The sequence below is a fragment of the Hemibagrus wyckioides genome, linkage group LG22 (genome assembly GCF_019097595.1).
Source record: "Hemibagrus wyckioides isolate EC202008001 linkage group LG22, SWU_Hwy_1.0, whole genome shotgun sequence".
In the NCBI taxonomy this organism is placed as follows: domain Eukaryota; kingdom Metazoa; phylum Chordata; class Actinopteri; order Siluriformes; family Bagridae; genus Hemibagrus; species Hemibagrus wyckioides.
This window is the reverse complement of record NC_080731.1, coordinates 7,817,071-7,839,019: the sequence shown is the minus strand read 5'-3', so window position 1 is coordinate 7,839,019 and position 21,949 is coordinate 7,817,071. Positions and strand designations below refer to the sequence as shown.

General features: G+C 39.1%; 1 protein-coding gene across 1 annotated transcript in view; it reads left to right on the top strand.

Moving 5' to 3' along the window:
- Window positions 1-8,264: 8,264 nt before the first annotated feature.
- Window positions 8,265-21,949, top strand: part of ndufs4 (NADH:ubiquinone oxidoreductase subunit S4) — a 20,124-nt gene continuing 6,439 nt past the window's right edge. Inside the window, exons 1-2 of the mRNA XM_058374380.1 lie at window positions 8,265-8,403; window positions 12,937-13,012. Coding sequence (XP_058230363.1) covers window positions 8,327-8,403; window positions 12,937-13,012 — 153 coding nt within the window. The 5' untranslated portion in view covers window positions 8,265-8,326. The remainder of the gene's footprint in view (window positions 8,404-12,936; window positions 13,013-21,949) is intronic.

Below are 21,949 nucleotides of genomic sequence, written 5' to 3'. Positions count from 1 at the left end.
AAAAATATGCTACTTGATTTGCCAAAATCTTGGCCACATTATATGGAAATAATCAATTTGCCAAGATAAATGATAGCAATTATTCAGAATTGCATCAGATTAGGTTTAGAAGTTAATCTTATAAATCTAGTGGACAGCGCCCTGGTTCTGAAATTGTACATTGTTTTAGTGAATACTACTAGATTTTTTGGATTTTTTTGTGTTTCGGGGCTTTATTAATCAATTTTTTAACTTGAACATGGGTTACTTTGTGCTCATTCTCCAGTTTTTACCTTCAAAGATCTTCATAAACATAACACTATGAGCAAATACATTATGATAAGTATGATAACTGTTCCTTGAAGTCAAGTACATTTTATTTAAAGGGGTAACATCCTTTTACATTTTACCTTGGGGGAAAAAAATGCAAAGAACACTAAACTGCTAGCTAAAGTGATGTAAAGTTATTAAAATGGCAGTGAACCAATTTGCACCCATTTAAACCAACTTGGAGTCTTCAGAAACAACTGACTTATTTTTTAATTTTGTCTGTATATTTATAGATATTACAGAAAGCACTTAACATGACCTAGAAGTAATATATATATATATTAGCAGATTTACTAAACAAGTGTTCTAAAATAAGCTTATACTTACCGGGATAAATACGCTCGTGATTAAGACTTTTCCAGAGAAGAGCATCGGACAAAGCGCCTAGCTAGAGAAAATGTGGACTGTACTACAGGACACTTAATTAATCAGCTGCAATAGTGTTGTAAATATTTGATTACCCTTCTAAAATTGTTCGTTTGAGGTCTGCTACGGCTCTGGTCCAAGATCTGTAGGTGGATTATTTCATTAAATCCAAACAGTTTATACCAGAAAGAAGCCTCGCTTACAACACTGTGTGGGGAGCTTGTTGCTCACGAATACAAATGTAGCAGATGGCAGAGAGAAAAAAGTAACTTTTTCATCGTCACTGTCTGGTAAACACTGAAAGTCTCTCAGGACAGGAAACACCTGCACCTTTGTTAAAAAAAAAAAATACAAAAAACAAAACTTACTCTGACCCCATCGAACCAAAATGGTTTCATGTAACTTGTAATGAACTGAAATGATTTGAAGTGAGTCATCCAGAAGAGCGTCTTCGTTAGAAATATTATGAAAGAGACAAACGAAGTGAGAGACATCCTCACAAATATGACTTGAGTGTAGATTGGATGAGATTCCTTGCGGAGAGTTGTTTTTTCTTTCTGGCAAGAGCAGGGGTACAGTGACAATTTACTATCTCAGACATGAGACAACTGCGGCTTAGTGTGACGGACAGAAAGGGGCTTTAATGGGGTGAGGATTAGGGTTAAACCTTACAAAGGTCAAAGAAGGAAGCAGTTCACATTCACTATTTTTGGTGGAACAAGCTACAGAGGGCCAAATTGAAAAACAGCTTGTTTTGTTAATCATAATGTCTGTAATTTTTTTTATTACTGTTATTACAATTTAATCAAAACCCTGGCTTAGTGGTTGGTGCTCGCCTCACACCTCCAGTGTCCTGAGTCTTGCTCCTGCTCACTGTGTGTGTGGAGTTTGTTTGGATGTTCTCCCCGTGCTTGGTGGGTTTTCTCTGGGTGCTCCTGTTTCCTCCCACAGTCCAAAGACATGCTTCAGGCTGATTGGCGTCTCTAAATTGCCCGTAGTGTGTGAGTGAACGAGAGTGTGTGTGTGCCCTGTGATGGGTTGGCACTCCATCCGGGGTGTATCCTGCCTTGATACCCGATGAGGCCTGAGATCAGGCACAGGCTCCCTCTGACCCAATGATAGATAAAATGAAAAAAAATTTCTTAGTGCATCTGGAACATTTGAAGCAGCTACTAAGATCAGTGGGAAAAATGAAATCGTCATGGTTTCGATTGATCCTGGGAACACTGGGCGTAATGGGAGAATACACCCTGGACTGGACTCTAGTCTATCACCTGAGCACATGCATTCATTCATTCATTCATTCATTCATTCATTAATAGTCGCCAGTTCACTTAGCACAAGGTGTAAGGAAACTCATGCACACAGAAAGAACATTGACAATGACTTTTGCTCAGAATCAAACTCTACTGCACCATCACCGCTACCTGCTGCACCATCAAGCCAAATTCAGACTCCTAGCATTGAGTCACATGATTGAGCATCTGTTGCTTTTCATCAATGGTGGATGGGACAAATTAAGTGCATTTGATAGCCCAAAATTACAAATAACTAAAGTCACATGTTATATAATATTAGCCATCTATAAATGATCTCACACAAATCTTGCACCTGAAGCCAATTCAAGAAGCTTTTCTTGTCATTGTCATTTGGTGCCATACTCAGTGAAATGAAATGATGGTCCACTGGGGTGCTACATGAACAAGACAGAACGAAGTACAATACACAGTAAAGTGCATGTGGGCAAACGTTTGCAACCAATGCAAGACAGAAGACACTGCAAGACAATACAGTACAATAGAGCTCACAGTGCAGCTCTGAACAGTTCACAGTGAGTTCCAATAGTGGAAAAAGAAGCAACCTTTTCTTAAAACACATCCTCACAATTACAAATTCAAAGCCACCTAATCAGATACAGTATTCCGAGTTATTACTTTCTTTCTATTCCAGTTCTTGTGGATTTACAGCAGTTAGTCAGAGAGCCTGGCAAACAAATGCTGGGAATAATTTAGCCTTACAGAGCAGCAATGATTTCAGTTGTCTGAAACATCTTGTCTAAGCCTCTGTTTGCATTGAGGTTCCTCTGCTACAATTCTGTCTATCTATCTTTAATAGAATTCTCTGTTAGATACACCCACTAACAGTGAATGAAATCTATTCTAATCCATTCTTAACATTTCGAATGTTGCTATAAAAGCAGCTGCTGCTGCAATCAGAAGAATCAGACACAATATATGGAGACAACATTCTATCCAAAAAGGTTCGTCTGTGAATTTCACCTGAGGTATATTTGTATTTCAGTCACTCTAATATACTCAGGTTAACTTGTATTTATGCAACTAGTTTATTCCTTCATTCAGCTCTGGTCTCCAGTTTTGTCTGACATATACTCTTAAAAATAAAGGTGCCAGAAAGAAGCAAATGTGGCACAGAAGAACCATTTTTGGTTCCCCAAAGTAGGTTTAAGTAATTGATTCTTTTTGCTTAGTGCCATCAAGAACATTTTTATAGTCTAAAGAACCTTTGTTTCATGTTTCATGGATGTTAAAGGTTTTTCATAGAACAATAAACCCTGACCAAGAACCATATAAGAACCAGAGTGTACATACTGTAGGTCTGCTTTTTTGAGCTGCACCTTTAGTCTTAGTAGACACCATAGTAGATCTATTTTGGGTTCCTTAAAGAACCTTTTAGTCCCTGAATATTTCACCAAGTCTTGTTGTTCTGATAAAATATAGAATCACGTTGTACCATATCTTGTGGATATTTGTGCATAATGGTAACAGTTACAGTGAGGATCGATCTTTTTAGTTCTCTGTTGCCCAAAAAACAAATACAAATTGTACTCTAGAGAATTTATTTTTAAGAACCCCACTTTTATTTCTTTTTTAAATGTACAAGAGTCAGATATCGGCGTTTTAAATCCGAAGTCATTCTATAGTATCATTTGGAGGTTCTGAAGGAGGGATATAAGTTAACGACTACATAGACGTGAGCAGGCCATAAGATCTTCAAGCCCATCTTCAAGACTGTTCCACACACGCAAGATTAAGTAGCAAACGTGACATCCAAGACCAATCGGGCCACCCAGGAGAACAGCGACCAGCGGAAAGGCTGTCAGAGCCCCCCTTTACACCATTAATCTTCAATCCTCTCCCGTGCTGCCAACTCGCATCTCCTTCAAAATGCAACACAGGGGTGGGGGGTGGGGGGGGTGGCTGGGTGAGCGACAGAGCGCGAGAGAGAGAGAGAGAGAGAGAGAGAGAGAGAGGGGAAGCAATTCTGTTTTTCTCCTTTTGCACACCCATAGATTAACTCTTTAAGGGATAATGGGTTACCAACTGGTTGCTTTGTTTCAGTGTGGTGGGGCAGAAATTCAGAATTTGACATAAGAAAAAGATTAAAGACTCGAACATCCCGGTTCCTGGAAAGTACTTTTTTTTTTTAAACCACATATTTTTATTTATCACAGAAATTCATAGCAGTTACATCTTGTATTTTTTTTTATTATGGGTTGCTTTGAGCTTTAGTGTTTTATAAATATTTAAATAGAAATTATATATTTATTACAAATAAAATAAAAAACACACTAATAACTAGAGATTTTATGTCTGATCTAATTATATAAAAATTTAATCAGATACATCAGCACTTGGTAAGAACTTTCATATGATTTTTTTTTAATGTTCCTTTCCTTAATTTCTCTTACATGCTGGAAATCAAACACAAATGCATTTTCTTCCGAGAGACTGAGAGACTAGTCAATTACACCCTCACTTCCTCTATGGGTAAGTGTTGATGAATGAGGTCTCATTAAAAGCTAAATTGAGATTCCGGCAACTGAAGTGCAGGGAAGTCCCTTAGACCTTTCAGCTCTTTCACTGATCAATAGAAACTTTGATCTCATCCTCCAGCGCTTTTAGAGGCCAGACACATACAACCTTATTCCAATGAATGGTAAAATGGAGGAGGAAGAATCCCGGGGACTGATAAATAGCGGAAAATGTGTGTGTTATGACATGGCATGCCTTCAGTCCCAAGGGGGGGCTTTCTTGCTTTGCTCCATCCCTGAGAACCAAGAAGGAAACCGGCCATCTAAAAGTGAACCCTTTGAAGAGACCCGGACTCAGATTAAGTGGCATGCCTTGGATGCTTTCTTCTGTTTTTTTCTTTGCGAGGACCCCCTTTTTTTCCCTGTTTAGGGGGTAAGGGGAACCATATATTTGTCAAGCTAAGGCGCCATGCAAAAAATAGCAATTTGACACGTCATGGACCACGTTATGGACAACAATACGTTAAGCTTAATAGATCATTTCTAAAATATACATTAGACTTAATTTAAAATTTATTTATTTATTTATTTATTTATTTATTTATTTATTTATTGATTGATTGTCTCTTTTTTTTTTTTTTTTTACAAAACTACAACGCCAAAAAACAACAAAACTTTTGATGGATTTAATGACAAAATATTTCAGAAAGATATGATGAACAATCCCAGTTAAACAGTGGAATGACTGCGGTAAGATCAAGCAGCCACAACAGCCCAGGAGTACAGTATCTACTGAAAATGTGCAGTGTCTGAAACAGTGATACCTTGATTTAACCAGAAAATAACTATTTCTCAGTAATTTAAGTGTTGATGTACATCTGAAATCTGAAAACATTCTGGACACTTTAATTTTGTTGACTGCATTTGTTACCCATGAATATTAGGCTAGAGAATCACAAACTTTTGACCCCTTTAACTGTAAAAATACATTTTGCAGACTTCCTTCAACTACTCAAATATAAGAGACCTCATTTAAATGTTTACGATAATTCTTCACAGTTTATTGGAATCATTAAGCTTTTAATTAATCACTGGCAAAGTATAAAGCTGACATTATAAGCAACTTGTTTTTATTGTTGCTGAGCTCTGAATGAGAATTCTATTTAAGTGAGCAGGCTAATAATGGTAAGAATCCAATATCTAACCTTGAAAATAATGGGTTGTGATTTCCGGCACTCTAGCAAAATCACAAAGTTTGACGTCAGACCCCAGCCCCCCCAAAACAATCACAGAGCTAACTGTTCTAAAAAATCCCTAAAGTCTGTACCAGAGAAGTCTAAAACATTTAAATAATCATTATTGTACTTTGCTAGTATACTTACGCTTTATTTTAAGGGACATGTACTTTCTAAATTACATTTCCATGACAAAACCCACATTTTTACCGCTTACATTTCCATTCAAAATTTCCAAGTACTTGTTAACAAACATTTCAAACATCATGACTCAAATATTTGTTCTCATAAACGCAAATGCCAGTCCAATCAGTCCTGCTCCAGTGCATTTGAACTATTTTTATTCCAGACATTTAAAACATTCAGTCAAATCCAAACCACAGCCAATGGACAATTTGCCCATTAGTCACACTTATATGTACCAAGCTGAAAATACTGCGTCATGCTAATGGGTGGTGAATGACTGAATATTAATAATATTTGTTTAATAAAACAAAATTATTTACCTTTTACTTCTAAAGACTTTTAGAACATTTTAACATGTATTCAACTGTAACAGTCCAGAAGCTACTTATAAACAAATAATAAAAAAAAACAACCTTTTCTTCTTTCCATGATTTTCAGGAAATCTGAATGACGCAACCTTCTGTTTAACATTCATATTCCAAATAGTTCCTTTGTGTACATGGACAATAATTTGCCCATTTGTCACACTTAGATGTACTAAATTAAAATGGGTTGAATGGGTTGGGGATGATTTTCACTGAAGGAGATTTTGGCGCATGTACTTTTTCCATCCCCGATTCATACAATTTTGAGCCAGTGCATCTTCACATTCACAAATATGTACATATAATAAAGTTAAACACATATTTCAAAAATATGTGAGGTGCTCTTCATAACATCTTGTGTACATGATTCAGACAAATAACGTAAAACATTAATAAGCATAGATCCAGTACTTGCAAACAGCATTTTACTTACAACTAGAACTTAATACTTAGAAAACAGCATTTGTGTCTGTTACAGTCCACTATACAACATGGTACATTGGAAAATAGACAATGAAATATATATTGTTTAGGAAAAATGACATTTTAGTGCCCCACAACCCTGTTGGCTGAACGGTGGCATAGTGGTTAGCACTATTGCCTCACAGCAAGAAGTCTTGGGTTTGAATCCTGGGTTCCCAGGGGCCTTTCTTTGTGGAGTTTCCTCCCACACATTAGGTTGATTGGTGACCCTAATTAGGGATAAATTGGGTATAGAAAATGGATGGATGGACAACAGGGAGTTGTTGCATAAAAAAGAAGAAGCTATGAGAACTTGTTTTTTATTTGTTAATTCTCTGCTTAAAACCTCAACAATCTTTCTTTCGATCCTGTTACATATTTATGACCATCGTTGCCTGAGAAGTATTACCACAATTTTCTTAGTTTCAATGTTGAAAATATATTATTAAAAAAATATTATTATTATTTTTAAAATTAATTATTTCATTTCATTTTTTTAACCTCATTTGTTAAATGATCCACTGCACTAATGAAGATTTGTTTTCTGACCATTTACTTGAGCTAATCCATATCTTTGGGCTAGACTAGAGGATTTGTTACAGAAGTATCACCATCAGTAGTGAAATGTTTGCCATAACTGGATTTACTTTTAAGTATTGTTTGAGACACACTAACTTTGGATTAGTTCAAGCTTAATTGGATAAATTTAAATGGTTTACTTTGGGAAATTTGTGGAACTTGCCTCTTCATGCTTATTCAAATAACACAGAGTTCATACCGTCTAGGGAGGCAAAGAAGACATCTTAGTTTAGACGACTCTTTGCTTACTAAAAGCCATTAAACGCTCATCCTTAAGTTCCACGCTGCAGTGTAGTGGCTTATATGTCTTTAAACGTTCATAAATAGCTACAGTGCTAACAAGGTCAAAGAAGATGATGAATTGTCATCATTCTTGAGGTTTTTTTCCAACAGTGATGAACCCGATCGGATCCTTTAAACCGAGCTGTAGATAAAACCTGCAGGAGCCATTTTGATTGATGTGGCTCATTCCTACAAACATTAGCTAGCTGAGAGATCTTTTTGATTCGTAACAAGCACTTCTAAGGTAAATAAAAAATTTAAGGAGTTTTTTTTTCTTGAAAATAAGTAAGAGTACAAATATTCAGATTTATGTTAAGTACAAATACTCAAAATAATACATATTAACAAAGTACAATCACTCAAATAATTTCAAACCCTGACCAAATCTGGTTTTTAAATAGCCTACATTAGACATCTAACACCTCTAAAGAAAGGCAAAACTGTGATTTTCACACCACTCATTAAGTCATTTAATGACCAGAGATGACCCTAATGAACTTTCCCTCTCAACAGAGACATCTGATTTCTTTAATGATTCGTCTGATGCTGTTTTAATTTCTTAATAAGTGAAAAGTGGTGTGTTTCATCACGAAAAACACCGCATCTAAGAGTATAAGTCTATAATGATATTATTTAGGACGATAATTTGTAGTTTAGGTTTGTCCTGCTGCTTGGAAGAGCTCAGTCCTTAGCCTTCTTGTTAAAGCAAATCGCGTTGCAGGATTTTTGTCCTCGGTGGGACGCCGTCGAGTTGTGTCTGATCCGTCAACATGGCGTCTTCAATGTCACTCTTGTTTGGTCTGAGCCGCATTTGTTTTCGCCATACAGTCACAAAAACACCACTAAGGTAATAATAAGCGCTTTGAATTATTGTGTGATGTGTGTGTTTTGTGCAGGTTATTGCATATGAAGGTATGCAATAACTGTATGAGTCCCAGTATGAGGACACTGAGGGTGAAACACCCGGGTTAGCGTTAGCATTATTTACTGCTTCATTATGCATCATGGCTCGTGTTTACAATTCATTTATTTTACACGGAGTTTGTTTTTTTAAAGATGTGCATATGGTTCTTTTCTATGATTTGTATTTGTGTCTGTTAGGGCAAATTAATTTAATATCACTCTATGCTAGTTCTGAGTAGCTAAACAAGCTAGCAAGCTAACCAGACTTTCAAGTACAGTGTAAAGGTTACACTAAATACAAATCTCATATCGTGAATACAACATAAAGCGAAAGAATGTGGCTTATAAACACGATTTAGGAGCAAAGGTTCAGTTTTTGTTCTTTAAGACACGCACTGTACAGTGTGATTGGTTACAGTGTTGGTGATTATTTTTCAGGGGGAATCTAGCTAGTCCACGAAAACGCACCGGATTGCGTCACAACCTAATTTGCATATTAATTAAACCTTTAGGACTTTACCTTTAGGACAAGATCTTTGATCTTGCTTGTAAATATTACCAAGAAGAGAGGTGGGGGTGGGACAAACAATAGGGATCAGTAAGTGATTATTGGAAACAATAGGGATCAGTAAGTGATTATTGGAAACAATAGGGATCGGTGATTGGTTATTGGAAACAATAGGGATCGGTGATTGGTTATTGGAAACAATAGGGATCGGTGATTGGTTATTGGAAACAATAGGGATCGGTGATTGGTTATTGGAAACAATAGGGATCGGTGATTGGTCAATGGAAACAATAGGGATCGGTGATTGGTCAATGGAAACAATAGGGATCGGTGATTGGTCAATGGAAACAATAGGGATCGGTGATTGGTCAATGGAAACAATAGGGATCGGTGATTGGTCAATGGAAACAATAGGGATCGGTGATTGGTCAATGGAAACAATAGGGATCGGTGATTGGTTATTGGAAACAATAGGGATCGGTGATTGGTTATTGGAAACAATAGGGATCGGTGATTGGTTATTGGAAACAATAGGGATCGGTGATTGGTTATTGGAAACAATAGGGATCGGTGATTGGTTATTGGAAACAATAGGGATCGGTGATTGGTTATTGGAAACAATAGGGATCGGTGATTGGTTATTGGAAACAATAGGGATCGGTGATTGGTTATTGGAAACAATAGGGATCGGTGATTGGTTATTGGAAACAATAGGGATCGGTGATTGGTCAATGGAAACAATAGGGATCGGTGATTGGTCAATGGAAACAATAGGGATCGGTGATTGGTTATTGGAAACAATAGGGATCGGTGATTGGTTATTGGAAACAATAGGGATCGGTGATTGGTTATTGGAAACAATAGGGATCGGTGATTGGTTATTGGAAACAATAGGGATCAGTGATTGGTTATTGGAAACAATAGGGATCAGTGATTGGTTATTGGAAACAATAGGGATCAGTGATTGATTTAGAAAGAATAGGGATCATTGATTGGTTATTTGGAAACAATAGGGATCAGTGATTGGTTATTGGAAACAATAGGGATCAGTGATTGGTTATTGGAAACAATAGGGATCAGTGATTGGTTATTGGAAACAATAGGGATCAGTGATTGGTTATTGGAAACAATAGGGATCAGTGATTGGTTATTGGAAACAATAGGGATCAGTGATTGGTTATTGGAAACAATAGGGATCAGTGATTGATTTAGAAACAATAGGGATCAGTGATTGGTTATTGGAAACAATAGGGATCAGTGATTGATTTAGAAACAATAGGGATCAGTGATTGGTTATTGGAAACAATAGTGATCAGTGATTGGTCAATGGAAACAATGGGGTACAGTGATTGGTTATTGGAAACAATTGGGATCAGTGATTGGTTATTGGAAACAATAGGGATCAGTGATTGGTTATTGCCAATGTTGGCTCATGCAAGGTGCAACTTTTGAAACTAGTGGTGAATTGACAGAACTAGGTTGTCACTAGCCTCTTCTTTAAATTGATAATGTGGTCTAAATTGTTCACTATGTTGGCAACACTGATCAAAACTACAGACTACAAGATGATGTGGACTACACTGAAAAACCTTTGGTCATTTAATTGGCTACTGGTTTAACGCTACATTGCTCTGTCTGCAGCCTTTATTAGCATGCCGTAATTTCTGGGTTACATATGTATACACACCAATCAGCCATAACATTAAACCCACTGAATAATATTGCCTATCGTTTCAATGTTATTCGCCAAATTGTGGGATTTATTAGGCAGCAAGTGAACAGTCAGTTTTCAAAGTTGTTGTGTTGAAAGGAGGAAAAATCAGCTAGTGTAAGAATCTGAGTGACCTGGACCAGGCCCAACTTGTGACAGCTAGATGACTGCGTCAGGGATTTCCTAGCTGCAGGTCTTGTGTAGTGGTCCCTGTCTTCAGTGGTTAGTACCTACCAAATGTGGATGAGTATATTGGACCTGTCAGTGTTTCCATGCCAGCCCTGTCTATTCCTGTAAGCACCCACAATGGGCATGCGAGCATCAGAACTGGACCATGGAGCAATGGAAGAAGGTGTACACTTCATGTGGACGACCAGGTGTGCATATCCGTCACACCTGAACTCAAGCTAGCAGAGGGATGTGTGTGATGCTCTTGGCAAGGATCTGCTGGGAAACCATAAATAGATGTTAGTGTGACATGCACCACTTACCTAAACATTGGCAACAGTATTCCCTGAAGGCAGTGGCACCTTTCAACAGTTTAATGCCCTAATTCTGCAGAAAACATGACAGAGTTCAATATGTTGACTTGTCCTTCAAATTCCTCAGATCTTAAACTTATCGAGCATCTGTGAGCCATTCTGGGTAAAAACAAGCCTGATCCAAGGTGGCCCCTCAATTTACAGGACTTGACTCGTGGTGCCAGGTACCACAGCACACGTTTAGAGGTCTTGTGAAGTTTATGTCTGAACAGGTCAGAGCTGTTTTAGTGGCACAAGTGGAACCTATACATTATTAGGCAGGTGGTTTTGGCTGATTGATGTACACACACACACACACACGAAGTTTTTGGAAGAATTTTTTCTTCCCATGAATTTTCACCAACAGCTTTTGTGGCTTTATAAATGGTCTATTACTACCACGATACTGCAGTTATTTTCAAATTACATTACTATAAATAGTAAATTGCAAACCATATCACCTCAACTCATATTTTGCTGTTAGATTCTAAAAACAAAAGGGCAAGAGCTTCTTTTTGTGTGGCAACACGCTTTCTAGGTGAGATGGAATACCAGTGGTTCTGCTATCAGCAGGCAATCAAATGGCATTGTGGGTAATTGAAAGTTTCAACTAAAGAAAAATCAGCTCAGAATCTCATTACGAAATAAATCTTGAACCAAGCTGAGGATCACAAAAGAATTATAAAGATTAACATGTAGGTCATAAGTCGTTCAGGCTGGAGTTGAGGTTAAGATGGTATTAAAAGTACAGACTTTTACTTTTCATATGAACTATCTATTGTAGTTACAGTCAGCTCCAGAAGTATCGGCACCCTTGTTAAAGATGGATAAAAATGAAACATGTTTGTGGTTGGTATAATCTCAGAGGAAACATATATTTCAGATTTCTCTGATTGCGTACATTGTGTGATTTTTCAAAGATCCCAATAATTCTGTAGCAGAAGTTCCAGGTTAGTTTTCATATTGGATCATTTTTTACATGTTTGTTACAACGATGTATTGCGTGTTAAAGCCAAACTATTAAATATATGCAGATGAATGTAAATGCAGCAGATGATTATTAAGGATCTAAAAGTTTCAGAGAATTCATAGAAATGGAGCTAGACATTTTTGAAACTGCGTCTATACGCTTTAAGTTTTTTTCCTCTGCTTAACTAACACAGTCTTAACCACTTGCTTGGAGGGAGATGGAATAAGAGAACATGTGTATCTGCACTCAGAGAACATTAACAATGCAAAAAAAAAAAATCATCTATATGTACATAAAATGTACGAGTATGGACTGAAAAGGCAAAAGTTCACTGGTATTTGTAATCTAAAGACCACATACCCGCCTTTCTAAACCAAATAATGGAAGCTTACATGTTTCCACTGCCAAAAAGCTCTCTATCTGCCAGGAGAGATGTGAGAAAGGTCACTGAGGCTTTTCCTGGCATTAGCTTCTGTTCGTGACAAACCGGCTACCACACGTTTTTCTCATGCTGCTGTTCTCGGGAGACTCTTGCTCCAAAACGCTCCGGTGGTAACCGTGGGTCGGTGAGCTGACATAAAGTGCCGTCTGTTGCTAACTGGCTAATGGGAGCGTGCCAGAAAACCAGCAGACAGAAGTAATAGGAGAGATTCAGCATGCGCTTCCCTCTCCCTATTCTGCCACAGCATTGTGGTTGCCTTTGTTTACTTTAGTGATTATTTTTCATTTCGGTCTCATTTTCCCCCCTCAAACTTCCTGTCTTGCAGGTCAGTTAGCACATCAGGATGTCTGGCGCAGAAACAAGGCCAAGAGTCGCAGCTCATCACAGTGGATGAGAAACTGGTAAGAGTGAACATGCTGAGTTTGGTGTTAATGATTTGTTGACGGGGGAGTTGATTTAGCTCGGGTTTCGTTTTCTCTCAAGTTTATTTAAAACAAATGTGTATAGGCAAGACACGGCAGATAGAAGCGGCAACCGTGTCAAAAGCCTGTAGTTTTTTGCCTCTACCTTTTCTTTTTCTTTTTCAGATGAAAAAATGAATCTTGATATCAACTCATATTTTATGTGTGCTGATATAAAAACAGGGAAATGAGGAAAACAGCTCAAACCTCCCAAACATCAATCTGTCTTTTTAACTAAATAAAATTTGACCTGCCTTTCTCTGGGTCAGTAAGCACATCAGCGTCCTCTGAGTAAATGGCCAAACGCTTACAGATCTTTCCTCACAAAGCTTTTACCACAGACCGGTGGCATGAGGTCACACTGTGCCACCGTTTCACAGCGTACCTGGCCTCACCTTCATCACGAGACATGCAAGCTCCTGCCTGATTTAATAGTCGTGTCTATGATTATTTTTTTATATGATATTTGTCTAACCTTTTGTCATTGTTTATGTCTGAGTGGCGTATTAGACAAAATAACTGCGTGCTCAAAGATAAACAAACTTCTTTTCTTTGGAATTTTCTGTTAATGTTTTTCCTACCTGGATTTTTATCCTTTATTAAATAAAAGCTGGGTAAACAATTAAATAAAAGAACTCCACGATTGACTTAAAGTGCTTATTAAATGAAGATAAAAATAATAATAAAATAATAATTATAATTAGAAACACACAAATTGAAGCACTTGTAAATTATAATAAGTTAATTAAGTCAATTATAAATCCAACAACAAAATCTTGTCGAATTTTTAATAAATAAACCATTCCAGTGAAGTTTTTTTTTACAAATTTCCCCATTTTTAAACAGTTATTTCAGTGTGTACCTGAATGCAGTACAGAGTAATTTTATAGCATTTCATTCACAGGAAAGAGTCTCTTTTTTTAAAAGGATTTCTTTATTACTTGCCTAACTGAGGAAAATAACCCTCCTGTAGTGGGTATTTGGGTGGGTGTATATTGTGTCTCTTCTGGTGTCTGAAGCTGCCAGGATGAGGGCTCTCACTTCAAGCTTGGGGCCGCTCCGATTTAAAGCCGATTAAGGGTTCGCAAAAAGAATGGAGTGAAAAGAGAAAGCAGGGGGGGAAAAAACAGACGAGACAGACAGTAGCGGCTTCGTCTGCTAGGAAAAGGCCGCCTTTTTCCTGTCAGCCACCGAGCTTTCATACGTATTGTACTGAAGATGGAGCGAATAATGTCGGTCTCAGACATGTGCACGGAGCATGCTGAGGTTTCCTGACGTGCCTTAAAAAACATGGCACTAGTGTGGAAAAAATGCATCAGCAATAATGCTTCGGTTTCGGGGCTGAAATATGTAACTATGTAAACTATACTGCTAGCAGAAATTGTGTTGCATGATTTCAGTTGTGTAGTTTGCCCAAGTAGCACCGATTACGCAGCACCATATTTACAACTTGACTATCGCAGTAGCATGTCTCAGACCGAGTCATTTACTCCAGCTCATGAATGAAGAGGATTGTGTTGCGAGTTACACATCATTGACCAGCTATGAAAAAGTTGATTAAACCGAGGAAGTGTGTGTATTTGTACATTGATGATTATCTCTAACACCGGTTGCAATATTCTGTGGATTTTACACAGTTCTGTTAGACGCCTCATTACGTTTCGACGATGAACTTTTTCTGAGATGTGAAGAGAGGATGAAATGGAAAAACTTACACAATAACACTTATATAGCTTACAAGGCTTTTTTTTATTTTTATGAATGAAGCAACAATAGCCACAAAGGTTCTGAGATTTTATTGTCTAGAAGAAATGAAAAAAATGTGTTCATTTTTAACGTCTATTGTGTAACAATGTACTGTATAAAGAATAAAAGACCACAGGGCATGCTGTTATTGGAAATGAACCAATGAACCAATGGTGGTGTGATGAAGTGGAGTTATTCACTGGAGACTTCTAAAATTGCTAGATAAATATACAAGAAAATGTGATCTTATCAAACATCATGTTTGTCCACTAAAGACGTCCCTGTGTGAGAAATGTTAACATGTTAGAATGAGTGTGTTCATATAAACCAGTAGGTGCATCCTGAATCACATTATTATGTAATATTTTTACTGTATTTTTTTTTTTTAGTATAAATAGTGTGAGCTCACAGTGTATTCACATTGAAAATGAATGTTGTACTTATTCAAGAGAAAGTGTGGGACTTGAGACACTTTATGCCCTCAACACTCGCAGCTTTGCTGATGTAGTAGAAGATGGGGTGGGGCTACCAGGCGCTGACTCTTAATGAGGAAAAAAAAAAAGACCATTAGATGTGTTTATCATTTATAATCAGACTGAGAAACGGCTTCTGGTATGCAAAAAAATAACAGATGATACTGCATTTCTAAAACTCATAACCTAGATATTTATGTACATAGTGCATAGTGTAAGTAAGTCATTTGGGACTGATTTGGTTTATGCCTGCTGATTAAAGACACTGAATGAAAACTGACCAATCAGGATCGGGGAGCATTATGGTTTCCCGTATTTTCGTGGCCTCTCTCTGACAAGAGATTGTAAACAGCACTGGCAACATCTTAGAACTTGAACAGCTATCTGCAGCCTTTTCAAAAGAAATGTAATTAGACTCCATCTCCTCGCCTGGCCAAAGATATGAAAGCGGAATTTCACAACGGAACAAAAAAACGTGCAAAGCCAGTGCCCATGCGCTCATGTGAAAGTGCTTGCATATGGAACGCTTTGTGAGCAGTCGAAACGTGTGGCATATCAAATGATGGCAATTAAAGACCTGCGTGATTGTGGCTGAGACCTGGCACTCTCTCGCTCTGGTGCCTGCCCTGGCTTGCTTTTGTTCATAATTACTGTTTGATTAAGCATGCTGAGCTGTGAGACAAACCGCATGGCTGGCCACCGATACGCAGCTTTACACGGAATGTCTGATCAGTTAACAATATGTACCTAACATCCCCAAGCAAGTTTCGTCACATACTTCCAGTCTGAGAAAGTAGATTACTGGTGGGAAAAAACCAAACTATAAAAATTGCCTATGACTTTTCACTGGAAGAGACAGTTTGCTGCCAATTTCCGAAAATTCAAATAATGTAAAGTTTATCAAATCACTGGACTGATAGCTTCTAGAGTATTTTTTCTACGCTTTAGAGGAATATAAGTTTAGAGGAACATCAGATCACTCTAGGGAGATTTTTTTGGTACCACAATTTGCCATTCCTTTATCCACAGTACAGTTTCAGGTAACTGTCTCAATGTCATCATGTTCTTTTGCTGAATATATGGGAAAGGTAAAATAGAACAACGTATTCAAGTATCTATTTATATAAGATCAACTTATATACATTTGTTGATGACAAAATGATGTGACAACGCTCAGTAGAAACTAAAATCGTCAACACATTGATTCAAAAATCTAAAAACCTGAATAGTAAATCACATTGAAGTAAAAAAACTGAAATTACAGGCTGATCCAACTTACATGAATTTCATCACATCGACTTGTGATGTAAGTCAATAGTGTGTATGACCCCCACATGCCTGTATGCAGCCTGGTCATGCTCCTGATGAGATGGTGTATAATGTCCTGGGGGATCTCCTCCCAGACCTTGATAGTCCTGGACAGTCTGTGGTGCTACTTGGTGGCTGCAAATGCTCAGATACATAACGTACCAGATGTTCTCAGTTGGATTCAGGTCTGGGGAATGTGAGGGCCAGTCAGTGGCTTCGTCACCCAGAAACCCAACACACTCTATACATGATACCAGGCATTGTCCTGCACCAGGAGGAACCCAGGGCCCACCAGTGTAAGGTGTGAGAATGGCTCTGAGGATACCTAACCCTCCGTCCCTCTAAGTATATTCGTCCCCAGATCATCACTGACCCACTGCCAAACCAGTCATGCTGCATGATTTTCCAGCCAGCATAATGTTCCCTATGGCATCTCCAGACTCTTTCATGTCTGTCACATGTGCTCAGTGTGAACCTGCTCTCATCCGTGAAGAGAACGGGGTGCCAGTGGCGGACTTGCCAATTCTGGTGTTCTCTGGCAAATGCCAGTCGAGCTGCATGGTGCTGGGCTGTGAGCACAGGGCCCACTAGAGGATGTCAGGCCCTCATGCAGTCCTCATGGAGTCTGTTTGGTCAAGAACATGCACACAAGTAGCCTGCTGGAGGTCATTTTGTAGTGCTGTAGCAGTGCTCCTCCTGTTTCTCCTTGCACAAAGGAGCTGATCTTGGTCCTGCTGCTGGCTTGTTGCTCTTCTACAGCCCTGTCCAGCTCTCCTTGTGTAATGGCCCATCTCCTGGTATCTCCTCCTGCTCTTGAAACTGTGATGGCAGATACCAAACCGCTTTCAAACCTCCTTGTAAAGATACGATCGGATGTGCCATCCTGGAGGAAGTGGACTATCCGACTGGATTGCAGGTATTGCAAGGACCCTCACAAAACACAGAACTAGTTAATGTACTGCTGCCCTGTTTAGCTTAGGTTCTTTTGTTTAGTTTTTTTTTTTTGCCTGTAAACCAAATTGACTTCAAGTGCAATAGAGTGAAATCATTTTATTTGCATTTTCCAGCTTGTTATTAAGCTGGCATCAGAGTATCGCTGGAACAGAGGGTTCAGCAGTGGTTGCTTGAGATCACCATCACGTTCTGATCATTATCCAGAACCTCAACCATCACTTCCTCGTCAGTGCTGAATGAGGCCACACAGGCTATGAACTGACTGACCACCTAAATGAGCTTCAGATTCTTCATTTTAATTAATCTGTATTAAAGCCGGATCATAGACGTACAGACTCTCGGCCATGTTTTAAACTCAGCGTGAAATCTGCAGTCAACAGAAATGAGCATGTATTTCTTATTAAGACAAACAAGGAAGACTAGCTGCTGGTTTGTGCCAGCTGTCTGATTGGGATGCAGTGATTGTCCTGTCTGCTCATCTCATTAACTGAACAATTCCCCTTTGGTGACCTGCTGTGTGTTTGCGCTGGTCCCCCAGACAAAGTTTGTTAATTAACTCAATGTAGGTTTCATTGTTGCCTCGTGCTTTTCAGAGGCCTTACAGGGCTTGACTCAGCGAAGCAGCTTCCCTCGGCTTAAATCAGAACGTCACATTGCATAACCGTGAAGCACGTCAAGTTTAAACACTTCTTCGTTTCAAAGGGAAACTTGGTTTTGACGTCAACAGGAAGTCTTCGTCTGTTGAACGTACTTTCTGGGTAACTATAGATAAACACGTAATAGCCCAGACATGAGATCTGCTGATGTAGATTTAGTCTTGAGTCGCTAAAGTTAATGAAACAATTACGTGGAAATCTAATATTCTGAGAGAATTAGTTATTGCTGAGCTCTCTTTGGATTTAATGGCTTCAGCTTGTAAGATTTCTGTCAGAAATGTAGAGAAAATACAGCCTGTAAAGCAGACCACACTGACCTGTCCTCCCTGTTCTCCACACACACACATCTCAAGTGTCTGTTTTGTCTAAATCGTTTCTCCTACCAGGTGCTCGCGTGGAAATTTCAAGGCTGGACAACTAGGTCAAAGGATATGGCTCTTTTGAAGAGGACCTTACAAGAGGCTTTGTGTATTAGCCCCTAAATAGTATTTCATTTACTTAGCACTCAAGAGAAAGTAACCGTTAAAGCACCCTTCAGTGCGTGTCGCCTTTGTGTGGCCGAGGAACGAAACTTACTTCAGCCGCACTGCCTCGTACACTCTGTTCCACCATTTTATTCCACATTGCTCATGTTTATATCGCCTATATTCAATAGTCTAGTTCAAGTGCTCAAGTGGACATTCTCCTTTTTTCCATTATGTTCCTAATTCAATACAATTTGTTTATTACAAATGACACAAGTCCTTGGAATATTTGAGTTTCTTCCCCATTGTACTTTAATGTCAGTATGCCTCGAGCCGACATGGACTACACGAGTTTGTACAAAACCTAATGATCCGGTTTATCCGAGTGTTCTCCGAACACCTGCTTCAGTAGAAAAGATTAGACATGAGGAAAATCTGATCTTCTGTACAAAGCGGTTGACATGGTCATTATCGGAAAAACTTGCTTCCATTTAAATTCCATTTAAGTAGAAAGAAGGCAGAAAGTGTTGAATACTAAATTTCAAAGATATCGAACATTTTTTGTCTTCTGTCTTAAGGGATTTCTGCTTGCTTCTTTTTCTCTCATACAAAGAAAAACACACACACACACACACACACACACACACGGGCACTGAAACTGATCGTATTTTGCCCAGACCTGCTTTGCTCAGGCAGTTAATCAGAATTAGTTATTTCCGTACATTTTCATTAGCCGTATCTCAATAAAGTCTTGCGTCTCTCTCTGTCTTTCTGTCCCTCTGTCTAGATAGACGTTAGCGTTGGTACAGGATCCGATTTCAGGTTCAAAGAACTCAGAAACTAGTTCCTTCAACTGGATTTGTATTCATTTCAAAGTCATCTCTAATTTCTGAATTCTAAGCCGTTAGATTTGATGTAGAATTTGAAGTTTACAGTCTCTCTTGTATCATTACACCCGAAGAAAATACTTCTACACCCCTAATTCATTCATTTTCGTAAGTCTCAAAATCGTTGTGTTTTTTTGTTTCGTTTGTTTCTGAGCCACGTATCCGGTGAGCATGCCCGTAACTGACCATTCCGTCTTTGCATATCCTTCATTATCACCTTCCGCTGAAAGCTGCGATGCTCCTGGCGTGTGAGGTCATTTTCGTGCTCTCTGCTAAATATTGACGCACACATATGGTACCGTTTTGCCACATAATGTCGCGGCGAATGCTTTCTGTTCCGAAAAAGTGCAAACAAGCCAGATGGCTCGCGAGTGACACTTAAAAAGGAGCCGTGCTTCAACAAGACACGCCAAGCTTTTTTTCCATGGACGTTGCCTCCAAACAAACAGGTGGCATGTGGCTAATAGCATGCGGAAATGCCTCTTCCCACACACACACACACACACACACAGTCACACAGTCTGCCCCACCCAGACTGCTCAGTGTAACGTGAGAATAGATTTGACCCTCAGTGCCAACTGCACCCTTTCCTTTCACTCACACAAGTAGTACATGTTGTTTGTTTCTATTAGTGACCCCGTACGTCCGATCCGTTATAGCACGGTCCTCTCACTTCAAAGATGGCCAACCGGGACGCGTTGCGCAACAGCCGACGCAGACACGACTCGGCTGCCGAGGTTAAGGGTCGGGGTTTTGCTTCCTTTCTGGAAGTCTAAGGCTCGTTGACTTCACAATATATGACCTAGCGATGAAATCTGTCAGCGTGTCCGAGAGAGGTCAATCCCCATCCAATAACATCCTGATCGCACGGCTGCTGAAAGCTCCCTTTTTAAGTGTGCACACAATGCGTGTGATTGTAAAAGCCTTGCTTCATGCTTTTTTTTTTTTTCCTCCTCGTTGTCTTTTTGTTTTTTGTTAATTTCTTTCTATTAATAAACCTGTTCTCGACGTGATTTCCCAGATTTTCAGCGAAGTCCAAGGAACGACCGCAGGCCTCAGGGATGTTTACTCTGGTTAAACTAGCACAGCTTTTTTTTTTTTTTTTTTTTTGGATGAGGACACACCCCTAGATTAATAACAGGAAATGATCCCCCCCAGGTGATGAACGAGGGCAAGTGCTCATGTAATAGCCAGGTATTATTTCCACAGTCTGGCATGCGATAAAGCAAAAGCTTACAAACCACACCAGAGTTTCACGTATGTGCCAAGCTCAGTGAGTTAGTGATCATTTCTTCTCTTCTCATTAAAGATGCTTTTTGGTCAATTTCCAATTTACTTCTTATTTTATTTCTTTTTTTCTAGGTGTATTTTTGAGGGTGTTTATTGGATCCTTTTTGGTTCCCAAAATTGCTTTCTGTTCAAGGTTGAGTGTAACGTCTGAGGTGTGTGTATGTGTATTCGCATGTTTGTGAGTCTGTGATTGTGTGTGTGTGTGGATATGTATTTGTGTGTGTGTGTGCATTGTTGTGTGTCTGTGATTGTGTTTTTGTGTGTGTGTTTTGTCTGATTGTGTGTGTCTGTGTGCATATGTATTTGTGCGTCTGTGCATTGCTGTGTGTCTGTGTGTATGTCTGTGTATATGGATGTATTTTTGTTTTGAGTGTGTATGTGTGCATGCATGCTTGTGTGTGTGTTTTTGTTTGTCTGTTTGTGTAAATACACGTGTGTGTGAGTTTTTGTGTGTGTTTGAATGTGTGTGCGTGTGTTCGAGTGTGCGTGCGTGCATGCTTGCGTGTGTGTGTGTGTGTGGGAATGCCAGTGGGGTGTATTCTCCATCCAAGTTCTGTGAAATCATTCATCTCAACGCTGATTAAATTACACCTGGGAAAGGCATGAAAGTTTCCACCTGTATCTGATGGGAATGACTTACTATCTATGTTTTCATATATTATTTTCGAACTCTAGAGCCTGGCTCAGAAGTTTGCCTCGGGTCGCCGCCACATGCGCCGCTTTACAGGTCCGATTCCCTGCGCGGCGCAACGCGGGCCTGCGATTGCCATCAGCGGCGTACAGTCGTGCTGTAGCTTCTGCTGCGTGTGTGGTGCTCCACAGCACTTGTCTCAGAGGCAGCTGTATAAACTGTACTTCACTAACTTCATGCGCAAGGGAGCTATTTACCTGAGTGTCGGGGACGACTGAAGCTCCTCCGCAGGGGGATTCCCACAGCAACCGAGCGTGTCCAAAATACAAAGCTCTTCTGAACTGCAAAACATATGCTGCAAATACCTTTTTGATGAGAGGCAGAGTAGCAGGCATTTTTAAGAGCAGTATTTATGACTGACTTATTTAGGAGTTGCATTTAGACTTTAGCCGAGTCGAGCTTCACCAC